Genomic DNA, 23416 nt, shown 5'->3' with positions numbered 1-23416 from the left:
GGGCTGTGTGGGAGCCCAGCCCTAAAGGGATGTCTTTAGGGAGTACAGGACCTGCCTCAGCATATGCTCCCATTTGAAGTAAGGCAGCCTGTGGCTGAAACAGTAAATAAAGCTAAGGCTGGCTTGCAGAGCTTATCATCCTACTTAGTCAGCATGACTGTGAGCACCAGCTCGGGCTGCATGCACTTTAATTTCCCATTTTAAAAGGTTACTGCTGCTCTTGAGCCAAAGGCCAAGCCACCTTTGCGTCCTCCCAGCCCTCTGGCAGTTCCTCATTGCTCCGGGGTCAATGGACTGCAACAAGACTGATGCCGTGGGTGCTCCTGACCCACTAATAACGGAGCCAAGTAGAAGCAGCAAGTCCCAGGACTGAAGGATCACTGGGGGCAGAAGGGACCTCAGCCTGTCTGTGGTCCAGCCTCCTCCTCAAGACCCTCAGAGAAGCACTGCTGCCCACGCAGCCCTGTGGGCTCACAGGGGCTACAAAGACCACTTGATTCAGAAAACAGCAACCCAAACCTTTCCTCCCCAACCTGCCACCTGTAATCGTTTCTCTCCCTACAGTGACTCAGAGAAATGTTTTTTTCAGCCCTTCCAAGACCCCCCTTTTCTCTCCTGTGCTGTTGATCAACATATTTCCACTCTGACTAAAGGGGCTCACTGGGGTCAGGCAGGGTTTTCTTTCCCCTGCAGATAAAAGCATGCTGCTGTTTTCTGTCTGCTGCTCCCAAAGAGACTGGTGAAGTTTATCCTGTTCAGATTTTGCTGGCACATTGGCACCATGGGTATTTTGATTTGACTGTTGTCTGCAGTTTTCTAAGCCATCCAGTTTATTTAATTCATAATTCAATTTCCTTGAACATGTTGTTTACTCCAGTTTGTAATAAATTCCTACTCTGTTTTTAGCCAAAGCTTTCACACCTGAGCTGCAGTTATCCAAGATGGTTATGGCCTATAAGAGGATATATTCCTTCACCCCTTAATTTCCTCAGCAATATTTGCTCTATTACATGTACTAGAATTTAATAGCCCCCTGTACTGAAACAGATCCTTCCTTAGGAAGATCTCAAAGCACTTACAAATAACAGTAAAGACCATTTTCAAGCAAGATGTTATTGAACTCCAGTGCAAGTCATACATCAAATATAGGTGCCTTGCTAAGAGGTACCAAACTGTCCCCGTCAGCAAGCTGAGATGATACAGCACAGCGTGGGTACATGCTGTGTGGAGGGTCACACCCGGCGTAAAGCAGAGCAGAGAGCAAAAACCACCCAAGCCTTGAGCTGCAGTTCAGCCAGCATTTCTTTCACATCCAGCATCATGGCTCACGGCTCAGCCCGTGGCACTGGCGTTACCCACCAGCACCATGTAAACACATCGCTTTAGCCCAGTCTTAAAAGGGAATATCTTGACTCCTGAGATTTCACCTCAAGACACCCAGGGCATCATTTCAGATTATTGCCTTTCCCGCTTTATTCAAGACTGGCCCACCTGCCCCAGCCCAAAGACCCAGTCCATGTCCTGCAGCACTGCCACAGCACACGTCTGTGAAGCCCTGGGGCCTGGCTGCAAAGAGCCCACCACTGTGCTGCACAGCCTGGGCCAATGTTTTCCTTTGTCCTCATTTACCCCAGGAGAGAAGAGGCAGGGAACAAGCCACTGATATTTCCATAAAGCGTTCCAGGTCCTTCTGCCTGCCCTGTGCCCAGCCAAGCATCATGTTCCCAATCTCAAGCCCCAGCAACTTGGAAAATAAGTCCTCAGGCTCCTTAGAAATCAGGGATGGGGTCTTTGTTCACCAGTTAACCTCCCTGTGCCAGCACTCAAGGTGCCCGCAATGCCCCGCCAGCAAGCACTGACCTCATGTAACCCACTCACCTCGGGGCACCCACCAACCTGCAGGGACAGTTTACACCCAGGGAGCCCTCCCATTGCTGGATTTCTTTAAACACCACAAGAGAACAAACAGGTTTCTGGTTCATCTTGAAAAGCACAGCTGCCTGTCCCAGGACAGTGTGGCAGGGTGAGGGATGCTCTCAGGAACACCCCTTACTGTCCAGGAAGCCAGGCTTTACAGTCCCCCTTGTCCCACTTCTCGCAGGTGGGCAGAAAGACAGATTTATTCTTTCCTGCTATGTCAGCGCTGAGATCAGACTCAGCAGGGCTGCGCGGCCGTGGCCAGCCAGCCACCCAGGTCCCACGCCAGCAGGGCTGGTGAAAGGCGTGGGAGAAGGAGGAGGAAGCCCTGCAAGGTAAATACAGCTGTCGTTCACCCCACATGGACAAATTGTTCCTGCAAGGCAGAGGAGAGGACACCAGCCCCGAGCCCCTCCAGCATGCTGCGGGAGCTGCCAGAGCTCCCTCCCTGCTGCCTGGTACCTGCCCTCCGCCCCCCAGACAAGGACAGCAGTAGGGCCTGTGCTTGCAGACCCTCTGCCAGGGCTGGGGGGGGCACAAGGCCCCAGCTCAGGGTGCGAGGGCACGTGGCGGGAGCGAGTACAGCGTGCCAGCAGCAGCCCCGCCGGCACACGCATCCACGCACAGGCACAGCAGGTCGCCCTCCAGCATGAAAACAAACATGCTCGCCTTCAGAAAGGGGAAGCGGGGGGCCAGCAACAGCACAAAGCGAGTGCACAGGGTCAAGTTAAAGGCTTGCTGGGAAAAACATAAATAAGGGGAACAAATAATATTTAGCAGGCCCACAGTCACCCTCCCCTCTTGCTGGGAAGCAGCAGCCCTCGCTGGCCATGGAGCAGCAGCAGGAGGCACCTGAATTTGGAGAGGATCTGGGGGCTCTGACCCCTTCCTCAGCATGACTATGGGGCCCCATGGATAACCCAGCAGGTCACAGCCCTGCAAGATGCATGCATCTCCCATCCTTCCTGGGGTGGCCCGAGGGGCTTCTCTTCAGCAGTGGGAGTTGCTCCAGTGTAAACCATGAGCCAGACCCCAGCAGCCTCCCTCTCTGGCCGCAGGTACAGCAGACAGCCCCCTCCAAAAAGCTGGGGACATCTTCATCTCCTGCCACATCGGCCAGGAAGCAGGGGACTGTGGGAACTCTACAGGAGCAAACGCTGCTCCAAAAAGCAACAGCCAGGGAAATGGGTGAAAGAAAATGAGAGGGACATAGGGAAGGTTATTTGAAAAGTAGTGTAGATGAGAGAGGTGAGACGAGAAGCAGAGGTTGGATGAAGGCAATGCTCTGAATTTAGGTGTGCAGAGCAAGTCAGGGCATCCCGGCACAGAGCTGCACAGGGTTGGGTGTCTGGTGTGGCAGTAGGGACTGCTTACAGGGTATCTGCAGGGCTGCGGGTCCTCTGCCGGTCCTTGGCACCACCAGAGCTTCCCTGCCCCCAGGAGCAGGGGTACAGCCCACCAGGGCCTTCAGCACAGCTGGGCCAGATGGAAAGCAGGTCCTCATAGAAAGTTCTTCCTTTATATACAGACTGGATAAAGTACAAGCACATACAGCAAGGTGGTGGGTTTTCTGGAAATTTCAAGAGGAAAACAAGAGCAGAAAGTTTTGAGAAACATTTGCTGCTTTTCCAGAGAGGGAAATGCTCAGAGACTGCTGAATTTACTGCTCCTTCATTCTTACTACACCTAATGAAATTTAGCTAAAATTGCTTGAAACTTGATACTGGAGTGAAAGAAAACCATTACATTTCATTTCTTTAAAGCAAACCCAAACAGTGGCTGGCACTTTCTGCACCAAGCCCATCAGTCCTCTCTTTAAACCGTCTATTAAAATGATGTCTGGCCATGGTATGAAAGCATCAAGCGACAGAAAGGCTGCCAGCGCCTGAGAAAAGTTCTTCTAATGACAAGTTTCCCACACTTAAACCTTATTTCTACTCTGAATTCCTCTCATTTCAGCTCCCTGCTAGTGGATAACGCTATGCATCCCTCTCCTTAATCACATCCATAAATCCCCAGTGTTATCTACTGAAATAAACAATTGATAAAATTGCCAAAAAGTTAATTGCAAAGGGCGGAGTGATCAAAAGTGGAAATGGTGAACAACCCTGAGACTCCCTTTTGGCTAAAACACAACCCACACTATGAAGCAAGTAGGAACCTTCTGGAGCACAGAAAATCCAATCAAGGAAGGGGAAAAAAAGTTTCAGCCTAGTAATGGCTGGCATGCTAACATCCTAATACTAGACAAATAAAAAAAAAAACCATGGGGTTGCTTTTTTGGGCTTTTTTAGTTTGGGGCATACCGTTCAAAATAGATGATCTCTGACAGTTTTTCTGTTACCTGTTTACATTTGAACAGAACTGGACTTCATTACTCAAAACATTTGTTTGGCAGTTTCTCTGTATAGTCTGATCTACCTATCAAACACATTTTATTTACTGTTTTAATTTTAAGCATTTCATAGATTTAGAAAAAGAAGGTGCAGGAAGATTTAGGGCATTGTAGACTTCATGGCCAGAAGAGACCACCATCAATCAGCTAGCCTGAGCTCTCATAGGCAGGATTTCCCAGTTCTGTCCAAGGTCATTTGGCAGGCAAAAAGCAATGATTTCCACACACCAGTCTGATATTCTGACACTTAATCACATCTCAGCTGCTGCTGCTCCCCTGGTGGAATCTGCTAAATAATTAATCCCCCCTTTTCACCTAGTTTTTCATATAGTTTAAAGGAGTTTTGGGTTTTTTCCCTTGTATATTGTTTGTCCTTTGTTTAAACCTTCCCTTGAGATGCCTTATCATAAGGCTTAGATTGGAGAGGGTATTTTTAATTATTTTTTTTATTATTTCCAGAATCCCTTCCCAGACACTAAGGAATCTCTCGTTTTTCCAGGCAGTGCAGGACTGTGAGTAAACAATAACAGCTCTCCATCCTCTGAGCACAAATCAATTATAATCGACTTGGCCCCGATGGGCTGGCAGGACTCACGCTGTCCCTGCACAGAGAGAGGGGGGCACAGCCGCACGTGGGTGGGGCTTGGGGCACTAACCCTTCCCTTTCTGATGGGAAAACACAAGAGAAACCCCAAGCCCTGCTACTTGGCTCAGTAGGATGGTTAAAACATGCTGGACGAAGGCGACCACTGCTACCGACTCCTGCTTTTCTCCCGCAGAAGTGGCGCGTTCATCAGGGAATGATGGAGCCAGGGAGGGAGGAGCAAGTTTTCCTCCCCCAGTCAAGGATAAGCCACCCTCTTGCTCCGAAGGGTTACTCTGCCTTTCCACCAGTGCATTAGCATTTTCCAGGCTGGAAGGAAGCTGTGCTTCTAAAGCTCAGGCTGTAATTGGAAAAGTTTGCCAGGACAGACCTAATGAGGACACAGCTAGTACCAGCAAAACCATGCCATGCTTGAAGTGGTTTAATTCAGTCCCCTGGGCGACACAGCCACAGTAACAACAGGTCTTTTCATAAGAGAATGAGCACCATTTGAAAATGTTCTTTTATTTCAGAGTCTCTCGCACCTCATTGGCACAAATGGAGACACAAACACAAACCTGTCCTCGCCCCCTTCCAAGCCTTGCTGTTCCTTCACACCTCCTCTCCACAAGCAAACAGAGAGCAAGAGAGCAGAGAGCAAGAGAGTAGCCGGCACTGTAAAATGAGGATTTTAACCCTCTGCTCAGGTACAGCCTTGACCAGAGAGTGACTTCCAGAAAGCTGAGCAGGAACTCTGAGTCTTTCCCATGATAAAAACCAGACCACCCGGAACTGGAAACCGGACACTCGTGTTTAGCTCCCCAGATAGGAAGCCGTAAGTCAAACTGACTTGCACAGAGCCACACAGCACCAGTGGCACAGATGGGACCCGGGGATGCCACCCAGCAGCCCCTGAGAGCCCCTACCCCCACCCACAGGGATCCTCTCTCATCCATCAGAGAGGGCAGGATCAGCCAGAGCCATTCCTTCCCCAACACTTACGCCCCCATCTGCAAAATGAATAACCAAGGCAGCACTGGGGCTAGACCAGGAAGAGTTAATGGGATTACGAAGGGTTTTGCTGGCCTATTTTCCAGGCAGGCACCCTTTAATCTCCTTTGGAAACACCTTCACACAAAGGCTGGTACAGCAGCTCAGCTGGAGCCAGGATTTAACGTGGAAGAACTTGTCCCAAAGAGATTAAAAGCAGCAGTCAGGCAGTGACCCTCCCGTCAGATGGGCAGGAATTTCTCACTGGGGACAGGGACGTGAAGAGGGTGGCCGGGTCCTGGGGAAGTGCTGCAGCATGCCACAGCTCCTGCCATCCATGCACCCAGCATGCTTCTCAGGGAAGCTGGATCAAGCATGCCAGGAGCAGGGCTTGTCCCCATGAGGGGCCAGCACGGTGCAGAGCAGTACCGCCTGCACAGGCTGCCTCCACAGCACAGAGGCCTCCCCAAGAAACTGGGGGATGGCTGGTGCCACTTGGGTTAAATGCCACTGCCCATACCCCTGGGCAATTCAGACCCAACTCAGAGTAGAAAAGATGGTCAACACACAGGTGAAGGCCAAGGGTGAGAGAGCACACAGACCACACCAGAGTGTGCACTGGTATCACAGCCCTGCCTTATGCCCACAGAAGGGAAAAAGGAGACAGAAAGAAGAAATTGGAAGAGAGGGAGAAAAGGAAAAGAAGAAAGAGAAGACAGCCACAGGCATCCATACAAGCACAGCTCAGCCTTTTGATCCCCCCTCCACCTTACCTGGGGGTCCCTGAGGCGACTGAGGTCTGGATAAAGGTAAAACAGGATTCCCTGGGATGCCCCAGGCAGGGAGACTCCCCTGATCAGCAGAACGACCAGCATGAGGTATGGGAATGTGGCTGTAAAATACACCACCTGGGAGGAGGATGAAGGGACAAGAATGAGTGAGCAGAGCGGGCCAGAGAACAGAGTGCCAACCGGCACAGCACCGACCCCCAGGCCAGGGGAGATGTGCAGCAGCAGGGATGGGGTCAGGCTGCCTCACCAAGCACCTTGCTTTTGCCTGCAGTAGAAAGAAATGAATTTTAAAATGTGCCCAGGAAACCTGTGACATGCCATGGTGTGTCTGGGGCCAGAGAAAACCCTTCTAGTCCTAAGAGCAATCTAGACCCTAAGCCAGGCTGTCACCAGGTTGGAGTCAGAGTAGCTCTACTGAAGCCAGCAGTTTAATATCTATGTGCATCAAAGAAGGAGCTGCCCCCAGTATCCATCTGCATATCCCTAGCCCAAATGGGGGAGTAACACACAAAGTCTCTTCTCTGCAGCATTTAGTAGCAAGGGTGAAGGGGTGTGCAAATAAAAGATAAACCCTGAACTGTGATTGCTACCAAAGGACTACTGGGGACAACACTGTGGGTCCCCCACTCAGGGCTGGTGCTGCCAACTGCCTTGTGCCCACTGCCACCCACTGCAGCCACTGTCTCTGACTGGCCCTTGTTCAAATACCCAACATGGGCATTTCAGGCAGAGCAGGGCAGCACGTCTCAGGCTTGCCACCAAGGACACAGACCCAAACAAGACCTTTAACCTGTGTCCTCTTGCTTTTTATGCCCCCAGTCCCACAGGCAATGCAGACGTACTCAGGTAGTGTTGAAATCTCTTCCTCTAGCAAAGGAGCCACGTCCCTTGTGGCAATGCTGCAGGTCAGTATCCGCTAATCTCTCCCGGGACTCCAAGTCTGGTAAATATAACATTCAATTTGGGGATTACCAGGGTACTTCCAGGACTGTCAGGCTAATTGCTGCAGTGTGCCACAACAACAACACATTGTAGCTTGTTTTTCCCCATACAAACAAACTGTTATCAAGGGCTCACGCAGCCTCCAGAGCAATTCAGGCAGTGTCATTAATCCCTTTGCATTACTCCTGCACCTTCAAGATTTATTGAACACCTTGAAAAATAGTTGTTCAGTCTGTTGTATCATGCTAGGCCAAAAAAGAAACATTTCTTCAGGTTTTTTCCTGTGTGGACGAGCTGAGTGAAGATTCTCATCGGCACACTTCGCTTGAATGCTACCCTACACTTCTTTTCTCAGCTTTGGCAGTTACGCACCACAGAGCTAAAGCTCAATCTCTGGAGGAACTGCAAAGTGTAATGATGTGAAATGATCTATTTCTCACACCTGCCCGTGCATCCTGAATGAGTTGTTTCAAAATCCACCTAAAGCCCACCACCCCTGAGCAGGGGTCGCAGGCTCTGCCACAGCTGTAGCAGTTTCTGCGTTACAGGAGGTCCTAGTAAGAACAAGCATATGATTTCCCTGGGCAGTATGACCACTTTCACTCTGCCCTGGTGTAATCTTTACAATCTGAGTAGTGACTCAAAAAGATACCTTTTTCTGGATCCACTCTGATGTACACAATCTGAACAAAGCAACTGTCCAAAGCATCTGACGTTGCAATGTGAGTCCTCTAAGCCAAGATACGCACTCTTCGCTGACTGAGTTTTGTAATGGGGAAGGACAGAAGGATTTGAGAGATATCCCATCCTTGTAAAAACACACTACTAGATTATCATCTCTGTCTGCAGCCCCAGGTTTTCTATGTGCTTCATGTGCCCTGCTCGATATATCACTGCAGTCTTGGGTAATGCCACAGAGGTTGGTGAAAAACACCTCTTTGCTTGGGCTTATGATTGCCTGAGATGTCTGTGTGAGCAGATCCATCCCTGTCCCTCTGAATCTGCATCCTGAATGTTGAAAGAACCCAGGGGCAGCGTCCTTCAACACAGGCAAGCACCATCATTCAATTCTCAAATTTTCAAGGAGTCTGATTTAGAGCTTTTCAGTGACAGTTAATCAAATCTGCAGGTCCTGTGAGTTTTACATCATCCCTGTATTTACCACACAACCAAATTCTTCCTTCAGGAAATGACAGGATGCAAGTCTAATCTTTCCCAGCTCATGAAGCACAAAAAAAATAAAACACCACAAAAAAACCCCAAACTCACTCAAGAACAACCCATTGCCTTTGAACCCTAGTGCGTGTTCTTCCAGCTGGATCTCTAAATAACGTGACTTTTAGGAGCTCAGAATACAAACTGGTAGTTGTTTGGCGTATGATTTGGATTCACATTTTGATAACGTCCTATGTGCTTTACAGCCTGCATGAACTAGCATGTTAAGTTTTTCACTCATCGGTCTCTCACATCTGCACTGAGACCAGAGGCCTGAATTTGGAGAATGTTTTGCTGGATTAAGAGTGCCAAACTTCTATCTAACGAAAGAAACATCTGGATTCAATGAGATATTGCTCAGTGCTTGGCTCAGACCCAATCTTTTTATTTCTCGGGCATTGTTAGCACTAACTACATCACTAGGAACCTTGCCGAGATCAGTGTGATCATTCTGTCACATGCTGGTCAACAACATCCAGGGTTTTATTTGAACCTGATCCACATGCCTCAGCAAAGTGGTTCCATCTGTGACAACCTCTTGCATCTGCAAGCGCTCCTCAGGGACAGGCAGTCCCCACGTCAGAGGACACAAACTGCTGCTGCCGTTCTGAGTAGGGAGATTTCAGCAATTGGCGTTTGCCCCTCCACAGGCAAATCACCAGAACTAAGGTATATCTCTTCCCCAGTAGGACTGCACTCCTGCAGCCATCGTTTTATCTGGTTTATTGAATATGTGGAGGGTTGATAAACCTATGGACACTGTTGCTTCACTGAAAGGAGGTTTCTGTTTTCAAGAAGATCTCACCATTTCTAGTCCTTTTTGCTAAAAAGCCCTTGCATTTAACCTAGAACTTGTATCTAAAATAGATTGAATTTGTTCTCAGCACTTCCCACACTATGTTTGCTGTATCTTAGTATCATATTTTCTGTTATTAGACTGCCTCTGCTATCTTTTACCAGGCCACCATAGCAAGCAGTTGCTCTTTTTTTCTAATTTTACTCCATGGAAACCAGAAAACATCATCTCTGCAAGCTGCTTGATTTCCTTGTCATGTTTCATAATCCCAGACCATTCTGGGAGCAGGAGAAACTGCTAACATCCATGCCATCAACTTGATGGAAACGGATGCACCTAAAATTTACACCCCATCACACATGATGTCTTGTTCAAAGCATGCAGAGAAGACACCATTTAGATAACATACTAAACCTTTTCATTTCCATCTGTTCTTGCTGGCTCCAGACAAAGCTGGCTGGGAATGTGTCAGGAGGCAGTAGCAGAAACTAAGTAATGGGGTCAGTGCCAATGACAGTGGCACACTCTGCGACAGGGGGAGCATGGGATGGAGCTGGACAGTCACATCAACCCTTCCCAGAAGCATTCAAAGAAATACCTCTGTGGTGACTAGTGGGGGGGGAAAAAGACACCTTTATTGCTGGGGAATATGAGCAACTGTAGGAAGAGTTGGGACAAACAAAAAGAAAAAGAGATCCCCATGGTGATGAGGCAGAGAGGGCTTTGAGGCCTTCAGAGTTACCTTTGTTACTAACTAATGAATCTGAAGATTTTCCAGCTGCACTTGCCAGCAGAGGCAAAAACATGCTGCTTGCTCACACTGTGGTGGGAGGGAAGGGAACATGCCACCACCCCATAAATAGGACAACTGCAGGGTCTCCTGGGCCTGTGGATGGAGAGGGACCAGATGGGGATATACATCTTGGAAGTTAATACTCTGAGATATCTCAGCACTCCCATCCTTTCCTACCCAAAACACAGAGCCTGGCTCACACTCCTGCTGCAAGTTGAGCCCCACAGGCTCCTGCCAGCTTATTCAGAGGGTGGTTCCCAGGGGATCCCTAGGACCTCTCTGAATGTCCAAAAGGTGAGTAGATCAAGCGCTTCAGCTGCGATCAAGGGAAGAGGCTTGATCTCAACCAGGGACTCACCTTGCCTGTGGACTTGACCCCTTTCCAAATGCAGAAGTAGCAGATGATCCACGCCAGCAAGAGACACAGAGCCAGCTCCCAGCGCAGGCTGCCCAGGTGCTGGATGCCATCAGAAATCTTTAGCACTCTCCTCCTGCATTTGGGGGAAGCAAAGGAACATCCAAGTGTCACTGATGTTGGCCACTAATGTTCCTAACACCACGCTGGTTCTCACCGTACCTCCACACCACCTGATGGATTTGAGAAGAAGAACTGTCTTACTAAGAAGGCCCAGGTCTGAGCTGCAAGCCTCAGAGGAATCAAGCAGTGCTCCCCCCCTTAAAAGTACTACCAGCCTGGTGGACCACACATGGGCACTTGCTTCTACGCTTACTCCAGTGCTGGCCTGTTCTTCTGTCCTCCTCCCACGCTTCATCTGTCTTGTCCTATAGGCTAAGAGCTCTCTTTCTGCAAGAGCATGCAGCACTTTGCACACACAAGCTCTGCCCAGGCCTTTTTCATGCACATTACAAAGTTCACCTACATTTCTGATGTGCTTCAAACCTCAAAGTGAATGATACATAGCACTTACCAGTGGTCCATCAGGACCACCCAAGAAATGCTGTCCAACCCCTTCTCCACAACGCACTTCTGTCTTTAGAATCAGCTACATATTTCAACTCAGAACCCAGAGCAGCACAGCACCCCATACCATAACCAAGACCCAACCAAGACCACAATAATCCCTGCTGCACAGTCAGAAGAGGCCACCTTGGGCATCCTTTTCCAGCCAGTGTGGAGATAGGATCCTGGGCTAGATGGACCTAGGTTCAGCTAAGGTCTTATGGTCTCACCCTAGCCATACAGCAGCTTTCCATGTCATGTGTAGGCCAAATCTTCCTCATCACTTACAGAAGTAAGGACTCAGCCTCCTCCATCTCCTACAATGCACAGACAGATCTGAGTGTGAAACACCATGGTGCAGTCCCTAAACCCCAAGCCTGAGACAGACAGAGAGGGACATGCACTGCCCTGGAGTCCAGCAGCTACGCCAACCCTGCAGCAAAAGACAGATATTATCCCAAAACAAGTGTCATGCTCCTGGAGAACCGCAGCCTAAGACACACTGCCTCCTTTCCTGCCCCACAGCCTCGCAGCAGATTGAGAGGATGAGAGAGGGGTCGAAAAAATGATAGTGTCCTGCCAGATACATTTCAGCGTGTTGCTCTTTACCTGCTTCTAAGAATGTGGACTCTCTAACCAGTGGGGAAAGGGTGCCAGCGGACCATACCTAACTGGGCACTGTACTGCAGCCAGAAGAGGCCTCGGAAGCATGCCATCAGCCTGCTGGCAGGTCAGTGCTTCTTGAGGAAATAGAGGCCTCCTACCTCCCCCTGCCAAGGAGGGCAGGAACAGACACTGCATCAGAAGCAACAGAGAGTGGAAATTTCCAGTCCTGTGTGCTTATTCCTGAGTAACTCAGGGATGGTCACAGCAGTGATGGGAACATCAATTTTTCCAGCAGCCAGCCTCAGGAAAAGCAGTCTAAGGCAGGCTACCATTTAATCACATGTGAGCAGCAGACAGAGGGGGAGTGCAGACTCAGGGAACATACAGGCAACAAAGAAAATTTAAAAACTTTAAAGTTTAAAAACAGCATCCCTGTACTGACCTGGGAGTGCCCTGGGAGGTGCTGTGCGCTCCACGCTGACAGTGCCCAGCAGCCCTGCTGAGGGCAGAGCCCTCTATACGTCTAAACGCACAAGTGAAATTCACAGTGGCAGCAGAGGAGTTACTTGCACAGTCTATTAGCCATGGCTCAGTGCTTAACTGGGCCTGTTCTCCCAGGAGATGCTGAGGATCATCAGAGATCCCAAGCCAACAGGCCTATGCCTTCATGCCAGAAATAAAGCTACTCTGTACCTCAGGGTAACTAACACAAGGGGAGAAAATGAAAATGAGGGAACAAATTTCAGCATGAAGTAAGCTGACCCTAGCATTTCATTTTGATTTTGGTGAGCTTCTCAGGATAGCTTGCGTATTAGTCACTCTAAAGTGAAAACATCACCTCTTTATTTTTAAGATCAAGAGTAGCCCACATACAGAAGTCACCACCCACCATGCCAGAACCTCCTGGGAATGCGCTGGTATCACACAGTAGCATGGATTCAAAGGAAAGAGATCACCTCCTGCATTACCAGCATGGACTCCTGAAGTCTATCACAGGGCTTTACAGTCTCCTCTTCAACAGCTGAACATGCTACAGCTTGCAAAACATGCAGACAAAAATCCATTGCAGAGCTGCTGCTTTGTGGATCATCACAGATCTCACCCCACTCCCACCTATAGTCTTGGCACCCGTGTCCTCAGCACAGTTACGCTGGATGCAGCCACCAGGTAGGTCAAGGACAACATAGGACAGAATACTCCAAATAGAACAAGAGCAATGGATAATCCAGTAGATACATAAACTGTAATCCGAACCATAGGATAATGGCCACTATATCCTGAGGGAGTGCCACTAATTTTATTGAGGTTTGCACCCTGGGTAAGTCTGAACCAAAGCTTCAGGATGGGGAACATGCAGCCAATTCACCTACACTGCAGGAAGAAATAACTGTATAAGGAAGTTCTCAGATGGAAATGAAGAACAAGGAAAGAGGCAGGAAGAGGAGCGGCACAAATGGAGAAAGGGAGAGTGCAACAGCAGAGGGGGAATAAGGGAGAAAAAGGACAATAAATGAAATATCAAGGACAAGAGGAGGCAAAGCATTGGTGAAGTAAGGTCTTGCACAGTCAGGTAGCCATCACTGAGGTCAGTAAGACCGAGAAGCCCAAAAGGTCCAGAAGGACAGGAATACAGCATCAGAGAAGGGCAAAGTCAGATGGCTCTGAGGCATGAGGCATGCCAGCACAGATCCAGACAAACACCATGAGCCCAGCAATGTTACCCTTGACTGATGGTGCTGCCCCTGAGAGCCTTCACTCTGACCTGCCCAGCTTCCTCTCTTGCCTCCTCTTCTGGCAAGGATGGGTTAATAGGACGTGCCACTGCAAGGTTTATTCCTTGCCCAGGGAAGGTATGTCACAGAGGGAAGGGGAGGCACAGGCCCATCCTTTACTTACTCCCAGAACTCAATGACAGGGGAGGTGGCGTTTTCGCTGGTCACGTTGAGTGTCGAATTTGCCTTCTGGAGCTCCATACAGTTCCCTGCAGGAGAGGCCCAGGGAGAGAGGGAGCATAAGTAGGAGTGGTTGGAGTACCAGAGGATCTGAAAAATCCCTCCCTTTCCCTCCACAGTGTTAAGTTCATTGACACTGACTCTGAGACAAATTTTGTATAGTCCCAAAGATGCACAAAAGGAGCTCCCTCCAGGATAAGACTGGCAATAAACTTAGGATAATTAAGACAATAGCATTTAGTTTTTCCTTCCAGTGGGCATGGTGAACAGTCCTGACCAGCACTGGGCCTATGGCTAACACACAGCACAGGATGACTGGAAGACACCAAGAAGGAAGGTGTCCATGGTGGCTGGACCCCAGAGCAGGAGCCACCAGGGAGTCCCACACTGCATGGCACTGGCCAGCTGCTGCAAATGGTTAGGCAGTGCCAGCACTGGTGCTCTCTAGCAAAGACACAGATCAACTGAGCTTCCTCCCCAAAAGTGCCAGCAGCACTTCAGTGACCTGGCACTCCGCAACCCTATGACCACTGGTCCCACCTACGCAGGGGCAAGCCAATTTCCTGGGCTTTGGCCCTGGACAGCAGCAGGTTTCCCGCAGCCAGGATCTGGTGGAGGATTAGGAGGGGACTCCACACCCACCTGTGTTCCACTCGTGGTCACAGCTGCCCCACGGGAGGTCAATGGTGAATGAACTGAAGAGATAAAACAAGGCCCAGGCCAGGACAATGATGTAGTAGAAGTTCAGCAGCACAACGATGACCTGTGAGGCGTAGCCAATTCCTGCAGAAAGTGAGCCCCAAAGGCAGGTGACCCACACACCAAGGAACAGGAACAGGACTCCCCTTGGGAAGTGCTCACCCAATGTTTTCATCTGCTGCTCTGCATTTTGACCGCGCTGCTGGATGAATGCCACTGGGGGGGCCTGCCAGAGCCATCATCTCCTCCCCAAAGCCCACCGTGCCACATCAGTCAGGGTCCACGCAGAGGCCCTGGGGAGCCCCTCTTCCTGCCACCCCACCCCAGCCTTCCCTCGTGAAAGCGTGGCAATGGGAGGGAGTCTGGGCAGCGGGTGGACAGGTTATGGTTGGAAAGCCACCCAAAAGGAGGCTATGAGAATTCACTTTATTTTGTTCTCTCATCCCTTTTCACCTTTGTATTAACACCACACAGCTTCTCTAGGAGGTGCTGGAGGAGCATCTGAAGGTTTTGGTACATGGGGAAGAAGCAACAGAGACTTTCAGAGAAATCATGGAAGGTGGCTTGAGGCTGGATGACTGTGCTGAAACAATGCTAGAAGTGAATCCAACTGCTAACTATTTATTAAGACAGCTGACACCTTTCACCACTAAGGTCTTAAGCCATCTGCAAACTCAGAAAAAATGACATAGCATTGACTTAAAAAAAAAAATAGTAGTATGTTTTAGGTTCCTTATAACTGCCAGAAGCATTTTCATCATTTAGCTCTTGAAAGAAAATCTTGATTGGGTGCAAAGCTCCTGGCCAGAGCCGTGGCCATGAAGAAGGAAATCAGGATGCAACATAACAATGGGAACTGTTTGGTGAGAAAGGTGATCAATTTTTCCAGCATGATTTTGGAAAGGAGGGAGCTGGTGGCCCTCCCAGGCTGGGAAACCAAGGGGTGGGCAGCAGATGCATGGAGGTACATAACGATCCAGGCCATGGCGAGAGGGATCAGCACTTGTCCCCCCGGGGCCCTGCAGTCCCCCTGCCTCATCATGTCCTCCCAGACTCACCCCACTCACCTTCAAAGAGAGGACAGATCCTGCGCCAGGCTGTCACCCCTCCCTGGCTGGTGTACTGCCCCAGCGCCGTCTCCAGGAAAAATACAGGGATCCCACAGGTGAAAAGGAAGATGAGGTAGGGGATGAAGAAGGCACCTGGCAGATTCAAGCAGCAGAGAGGAAAAATAAGCCCCATGGGGTAGCTTGGCCATCTCCAACCTGGCACTGGGCAGGTCCCTCCTGGGGGGACAGTCTGGGAGGGATGGGAAGACCACAGATGGAATGCCAGGAAAAAGGGATTTTCCTCACGTTTCATCTCCCAGAGTGACATGATTGCATGAAACTCAACATATAGAAAAGAGAGAGGAAAATAAAGTTTCTAGGCCTGATTTTTGTGCAGGAAAGAGCGAAACAAGTTCTCAATAGCTGTATAGAAATACAGGAGAACACCCTGCTGTAAAACCATTGTGACTTTTAATCAAGTTGGTGACTCTTTTCACATTATTCTGACTGAGTAAGCTGACAAGCCCATGGATGACAACACCAAGGCACTGAGGAGAACACAGAGACTGACACCTTCACCCAATCTGTGGGTTTGCTCAATCATTTGCTCACTGAAAAGCAGCAGACACGCAAACAAAAAGCAAATAGTGCAGGAAAGTATGTACCTCACACCAGCAGCCAGGGCTGCTCTCCTGTTCAAGCCCTGTTATGAAACCAGGCAGGGAGAGATAAAATGCATCAGGCTTTTGATTACCCCAGGCTAATGTTAAATGCAATAATGGCTTTTACTCTGCAGAGCACAGGAGACAGCCCTGCAAGAAGGTCCGCGCTCCCCGCTGCACTCACATACCACCAAAGCAGCTCAAGCCCTGCTGCAAAGGCGGGGACATGTGGCAGGATGGGAGCTGGCATGGAAAGGGGTCACCCTGAACAGAGAGCAGCAGCTGGGCTGCAGCAGGCTCAGAGTGGCACGCAGGGCTGGAGGTGGCAACCCAGCGAGCCACTAACCATGTTTTCTCTGCATAGGCCTTTTCTGTGCCAGTGAGATGCTAACTGGCTCTGCGGTCAGGGCAGTGGGGGTGTACGGGAAAGAACAATCCCGGTGCACAAGTAATGAAATCTCTTGGGTTTTGAGTTTAAGAGGCTTAGCTAGCATGCAGGGGCAGGGAAAGGGAAAGGGGACTTTAGGGACTGGCCAGAAGTCCTACCCCACACTCATCCCAGCGGGGTACAGAGCCACAGCACTCCCCTTCTTGTAAAAAAAAAAAAGCAATCAAAAAATAGACAGGGAGAACATCTTGGCAGCTCCCTGGGGGCAAACAGCAGCTGAAGGGATGCTGATACCTAGCAGCCCCGGGGGAACAACAAGCATCTGCCCACGTGTTGTACATCTACCAGCAAACAGAAGTTGAAGGCAAAGGGCAGGGGAAACGATTGTATCAACACCATCCCCTCAACTCCCAACTTGTGCGCAATCATATTATCATAAAAGTGGAGTCTATGCCCAAGAGGGATTATTCTGATATAGAAGTTTGTATTTAACTAAACTGCAGCCAGGGGATCCCAGGGGAGGTCTCTGAGGTGGCAAGTCAAGCTATCCAGCCTGTGTTTCCCTTATTTGCGGCCTCTAGTCTGGCCTGTCACCTTCCTCAGCACCTCCGGTTTTCTCAGGTGTTAGGCAGGTTTCACTCTTTGGAAGCCTAACTGGAGGGTCCTGACATGCAGCCTGTGAAATAATCCAAAGTTATGGTGGGGTGAAGGAGAGATTTGCAGAGACATGATTGGGCCAGGGGCTGTGATCCGTCCCTCTCCCCTCACCCCCCAGGTGGGGGGGCAGGCAGGGTGGGACAACCTTGACCCCAGCCCCACCACTACTCCCCATCTCATTTCAGCTGGCAGAGGGCTGCTGCTTGCCTGCGCAGGCAGAAAGGGAAGCAGGCAGGACAGCTTTCAGGCAGGGTCTGCAAGGAGGAAAAGCTGAGGAGGGGTGCCCAGCAGAGCTGCCCTGCACCAATGACTCTGGCGTGCAGGGATGGCGGCAGCCGTGGTGGGCCCTTGGGACTGGCCGGTTTAGGGAACGCTGGGGAGGGGGTGCGGCACCAGCAGCCACACCACCAGACAGGCTTCCCCGGTATTTCCCAATCAGCACAGCCAGCCTGACCCCGCCACAGGAGGCAAAAGCAAGAGCAGAAAAACATTTTTTTGCCTTTTTTTTTTTCCCCTACACTATGTAGGGCCTTGGTACCACACACTGAGTGCTAAATACGTAAGGGACTCCTCTTGCTTTGTTATGTAGAAATATCCCTAAACAAAGGAAAAGTGACTGGCTGCACCTCTTCGCATAACTCAGATTTTGCAGATACCTTTTTTGTGAAGAGCCTGATGTTTAGGTAAGCAAAGCAAGAGCTGAGAGTTGTTATCACCACTGCCTAAACACATTTCAGCTGGGGGAGAAAGAGTCATCCAGCAGGGCAGAGCTATTTCAGCCAGATGGTAACACCGGCACAAGAGCTAATGGCTGCAGGCTGGCCACAATTGACCTGGAGATGGAAATTGGAATTACCTTTATTGAAGTACCAGAGAAGCAAGTGCCTGGACCAGCCTTCCCAAAGGACTACAGGAAAAAACCTCTGGCGGCTTTTAAAATTAATCTTGAGGCATTGCAAGGGATTTGATACAGCACCAGCCGGGGTAGGCCAGGCTCCACGAGGCAGGAGGGAGCCTCTCATCCCACCCAGCCTCGTTGCACTACCCTGCCCCAGGAGAAGCCACATGGGAAACACTTTCCTCTCTTCATGAGAGTCTTACGCACCATCCTTTCTCTAACCACATGGGAAGGGAGTTGGAGATTAAAAGTTTCCCTGAGACTTCAAACTTCTCATAGTCTCTGCCGCTTCATTGGGCTTTGCTTCAGCCCCATTTCTCGGGACGGCAGGGGAAAGGGTGACAAATCCCTTTGTGTCTTGCCCCTGCTGTCCATCTACACACAGCAGCTCCCCTTTTCCCAGATCCCTCCCTGAGGTTTCCCCTGGCACCTAAGGCAAGGGGTGCCAGGACAGGGTCTCCAGTCCTGCTCCCCATGATGGGATGGCACCCGGGAAGGGTGCAGCAGCGGGAACAGACATGACTCAGCAAGCAGCCAAGAAATGTTCCCCGTAGAAAAAGAAAACATGAAAAATCCTCCTTTTCCAACAGGGAAAGAAAGTGCCCAACCACCTGGTGAAAAGAAACAAGTGCTGAGCAAAGCATGGCATGAAAGTAGCTAAACAGTGATTAATCCTCTTTTATGCCACTGGGATGAAAGCAGTTTAAGTGAGGCCCATGAGACTACCCCAAGCTCAAGCTTGGGATTTCAGCCTCAGGTCCCCAGTGCTCGCTCCCTGCCAACTGCCAGCCTAGTGCCATTTCCCCTCTCCCCTGCCCTTCCGGAGAGCACAATTAGCAATTAATCAGCAGACACGGAGAGCCACTCCCTCTCTCCACGTGCCACTGAGCCAAACCTGAGAAAAGCTTTGGGCTTTCAGTTTTTTAAACAATTTTCTCCCTTAAAAGGCAGGCACAAACTAGAAGCAGGCACCAACACTTGTAAAAGCCCACAGCTCCCCTCCACCTGCAAAAGCGAGCCCAGCTCCACCACCAAGCTGTGGGGAAGGCCAGCCTCGTGGGGGATCAGCCACCAGTCACTGCCGAGCACAGCCTGAGCAGCACCAAAGTGCCATCGGTGCTGGCACTTCACCGGTAACAGCAATGCCCTGCTCCCTCTCACTCCATTGAGCACGTCCATCTGCACACCTCACAGCCCTGCCATGTGGCTCAGAGGCAGGGGTCCCCTCTCCCACACCCTCACAGCTCCAGCAGATGCTGGGGAGTGGCACTGTGGGGCACAGGAGAAATGCTGTGCTTCTGCACTGACTCTGCCCTGTCCCTGCCACCTGACTCCAGCACTTGGGGGACATCCCTCCATGGTCAGCCACCAGACCAGGACCTGTGGTCAAGAGCCCCTCCTTGGAGGCTCCCTGAGACTCCAGGAAATGCTGCAGCTCCTCAGAGTGCCTGTAAAGGCAGTGGTACCCCTTGGCCTCCCACACCACCCCCTGATATGCCTCTGGGACCCACCTTCTTATTTGTTTAGGGTGCCTGGAGTGAGTCACAATATTCAGAGGGCCAAACCCTTACCCTGCTCCTCCTGACTCTTGCTGCAGATGACCACCCACCTCACCAGCAGGACCAGGGTTCCACACACCTCAAAGAAACATGGCTACAGCCACAAGAAACATTACCGCTCAGTCACCCACACCCCACCAGGTCAGAACAACCCCGGCTTGCGGCCCAGATGGCAGCACTACGCTGGGAGGTTGGCATCCTCTCTTCAGACTCATGACTTGGACATTGCTGAGAAGCTGCTGTCAGGGGTGAGCAGGGTCAGACACGGATGTCATGGATGCAGGAGGGACCACGGAGGGATGCTGGTGACGAGCCCCAGGGGCTGGCCAGGGCTAGGGCTGCACTTACCTCCACCATTCTTGTAGCAGAGGTAGGGGAAGCGCCAGACATTTCCCAGGCCAATGATCTCCCCAGCAACAGACAGGACATACTCCAGCTTGTTGTTCCACTGCCCTCGCTCCAGAGTCTGATCCTCCTCCTCTTTCTCCTTTTCTGTGCCAGGGTATGCAGGCACTGTTTCACCATTGCTAACGGCGCCAGGGACTCTGTAATCCATCCCACCTTCAGAAGGAGTTTCCTCTGTTACGTTCAGCACAAGCCATGCAACAAGACAGAAATTTGGGCTACAGGAAGCAAGACGGGGAGAGAACTCGCGCGCACACAAGCTGAACTGTTCCTCTCTTGCTCCTTAAACCAATTCCTGCTCACAGCAAGGCACTAAGAACATGCATGGGATTTCATTGCTTAGTCCAAAATTAGTCCTTAAAAGCCACTATCAGTTTCATTATTTTTAACTGACTCATCTCAAAACTTGGGCTTCTGGAAGCCCATCCTTCAAGCACAGTGTTACACAGAAGACCCAGCAGCTCAGCCAGGCTGGAGCTCCCACTGCAGCAGTTCCCACTGTTCCCACTGGGAACAGACTTAGAGCTGGAGAGGGGTGAGAGCAAGATCCAATACTTAACAAGATATTTCGTAAGGGTTTCTCATCTCCCCAATTGCTGCTTACCAAGGTCTGGTTTTACAGACCATGTAATGAAAGCCACAAAACATATAGAAGCTTTAGATGAGGGAAGAGGACAAACTGAAATAAGAGGGAAGCAAGTTTCTGCTCTCAGTGGTGGCAACTGTTGCTGGCAATCTATTAGGCTGAAAGAAAAGGTGATTTTTCAGGATCCTTGTAATTATAGGAAAAGAAAGGGTATCGGATGCCATGGCCACCTGGGATGACTCTCCTCTTCCAGGGTCTGCCCCTCCAAACATCTGCCCGTTGCCCGCAGAGGCTCCCCACAGCACCGCTCTCAGAAAGCTTTGGTACCGCAAGAGCTTCTCACATCTCTAAACAGACCTCTGCTGAGAGAAGATCAGCACAGAGTAGGTGGGCACCTCTCCTACTGTCCCACCTTCCCCCAAAAACTTCAGAGAGGACACCTCTCCTCCCAGGAAAGCCAGGCATAGCATGACTGCTGGTGCACAGCCGGTGCGTCAGAGCAAAGTGAGGAGACAGGTACAGGTGGCATGGGTGGCACCAGCTCTGCTGCAGCCCTTTAGGAAGCCCAGGGGGTGTCTGAGGCTGCTCCTCATGGGCAGGATGCCCTCCTGCCTGCCGAGCCCTTCAGGGCAAAGGGTGAAGACTGCAGCTCCACCAATGCCTGATGCCAAAACCAGGATCACTGAGGACCTCGTGCCAAGGAGGCCACCTTCCTCTGCATGGCACCGGCCCTCAAGCCTGCTCGTGCCCCACAGAGACAGCTCCCCCAGCCCCAGCCTAATGCTGCCATTCATTCCCGCCTGCAAGTCCCTTGCCAGGAGAGCGGAAAAAGGCACTGGCAGTAAATGACACTCTCCCCCATTCGGGGAGAGGGGAAAAAAAAAAAAGGCAAAGCAGCACTTTCAACCTCTCCCCTCCCCCTACATAGTCCCTTGTAAAACACTTTGGGACATGAAGAAGAGCAATAAACACTGGCAGGCGTTTGACAGCAGCCACAAGGAAGGACTGGGAGGACCCCTCCACGCTAGAAAATTATTAAACAGGCAGAAAGCGCACCGTGACCTCTCATCCACTGCAGACGCGGGTGGGTGTGGGGGGCGCGGGGGGAACAGGGCAGAAGAAAACAGGGGCAGAGGTGTTACCTTGCGGACGGTGCTGTCGGGGCGTGAGCCAACGGGAGACACGAAGGCAGGACCGAAAGGTGCTGGCTATTTAAAGTGTGGAAAGAAAAATTCAGCAGTGGTGTAATCCTAGACTTCGCCCAACCCACATTCCTTCCCCCACCCCCCAGGGCTGGACAAAAACCTACACATGACTGATTTCATGGCCAGTGCAAAGGGGCTCGTTCCCCCCCGCCTGCAAGAAGGGCTCACGCTGCCTCTGCCAGTGCTTTCCCCCCCGGGCCGGGGACTGCTTGGCTTCCGCTCTCCATCACCTCTCTGCCCCAATGCTGTTCCCGGAGGCATAGAAGACCACCGCAGCTCTGCCCTGAGACCTGCTGCAAAGAGGTAAGAGCCAAAACACAAATTCACAGTAAATTCCCATTGCAGGGTCCCTCCTTGGGAGGGAGGACATGGGCACAGGGCAAAGTCCTGCATCGCAGCCTGACCCATGATGCCCAGGGGGGGCAGCTGGGCTTTGCCATGGCTGGGAGCAGCAGCAGGCAGCAGAGCTCCAAGCTGGAAATAAACTGCTGAACTCTCTGCTGCTTCTTGCTAAGGGCCCAAAACAGCCTCATTCAGAAATTCAGCAGGTTGCAAACTCTGTTCCCCCCCCCACAGGGATCTTTGCCACTGGTCTTTCCCAGGAGCAGCACTGCCCCATCCCAGGACATCACACCAGAAGCCACAATGGGAGCAGGCAATCAAACAGCAGATGGAAAAATCACATAGCAGGGAGGAAAACAGCCCCAGCTGTGCATACCCAACACTGGGCTGCAAAATTAGCTGTGGCTGCATGGGAAGGAGGTCTTGGGATTACAGCAGGTAGTTACCTGAAGACATTAGCTCTGTGCTTTGAGGCTATAAAAAAAGGCAAACAGAACAGGATATGGTTCATGGTAGATGTATTACAGCTGTGATGATTGAAGGATGTGAGGTAAGGTTTTAAAATCTTTTTATTACATCTGTTGATGAATATCTGGGGCAAGAGAGAACAAAAAAAACAAACCACCCCACACTTTTTGGTTCAGTATCCTTGTATCAGGCCTGCAAAGCAACAGCAAAACCTGAGCTGTGTACAGGCAGTTTGAGAAGATATTAGGACCACAACAGGAATGAAGCAGCAAACACTGCGATGACACCACATTAATCTATGATATACCCAACATGGCACCGGACTTCTCACAGGAGAAACAAGGAAAAGGAAGCAGGACAGGCAGAGGTAAGGAACAGATTCAGCCAAGGAGTGATCAAATACATAATGACTCTTCATCTCAGGAAGAGATGCCTAGGATAAAAAGAGGGTGACAACAGAGGTTCTACGAAACAAGGAAAAGACAGAAGATGAATACATCATCTCGTAGTGCAACAGCTAACAGCATCTGATGAAATATTCAGATATAAAACAAAAG

The 23416-nt window shown here is 50.6% G+C and overlaps 1 protein-coding gene across 9 annotated transcripts in view; it reads right to left on the bottom strand.

The window, feature by feature from the left end:
• Positions 1-23166, bottom strand: part of SLC6A13 (solute carrier family 6 member 13) — a 34443-nt gene extending 11277 nt beyond the window's left edge. For 2 of the 9 annotated variants that reach the window (XM_075116077.1, XM_075116097.1), the window contains exons 1-8: positions 22154-23166; positions 21987-22052; positions 20202-20432; positions 15708-15842; positions 14584-14724; positions 13886-13970; positions 10781-10913; positions 6659-6793 (exon numbers count right to left, since the gene is read on the bottom strand). In XM_075116077.1, the coding sequence (XP_074972178.1) occupies positions 6659-6793; positions 10781-10913; positions 13886-13970; positions 14584-14724; positions 15708-15842; positions 20202-20432; positions 21987-22052; positions 22154-22457 (1230 nt within the window). In that variant the 5' untranslated portion in view covers positions 22458-23166. Of the gene's footprint in view, positions 1-6658; positions 6794-10780; positions 10914-13885; positions 13971-14583; positions 14725-15707; positions 15843-20201; positions 20477-21986; positions 22086-22153 lie in introns of those variants that run through there. The other 7 variants (XM_075116128.1, XM_075116067.1, XM_075116087.1 and 4 more) reach the window with 7 other exon arrangements.
• Positions 23167-23416: the final 250 nt, after the last annotated feature.

The sequence above is a fragment of the Phalacrocorax aristotelis genome, chromosome 1 (assembly GCF_949628215.1).
Source record: "Phalacrocorax aristotelis chromosome 1, bGulAri2.1, whole genome shotgun sequence".
NCBI lineage: Eukaryota > Metazoa > Chordata > Aves > Suliformes > Phalacrocoracidae > Phalacrocorax > Phalacrocorax aristotelis.
Note: the sequence above shows the minus strand (reverse complement) of the source record. Positions and strands in the feature narration are given on the sequence as shown.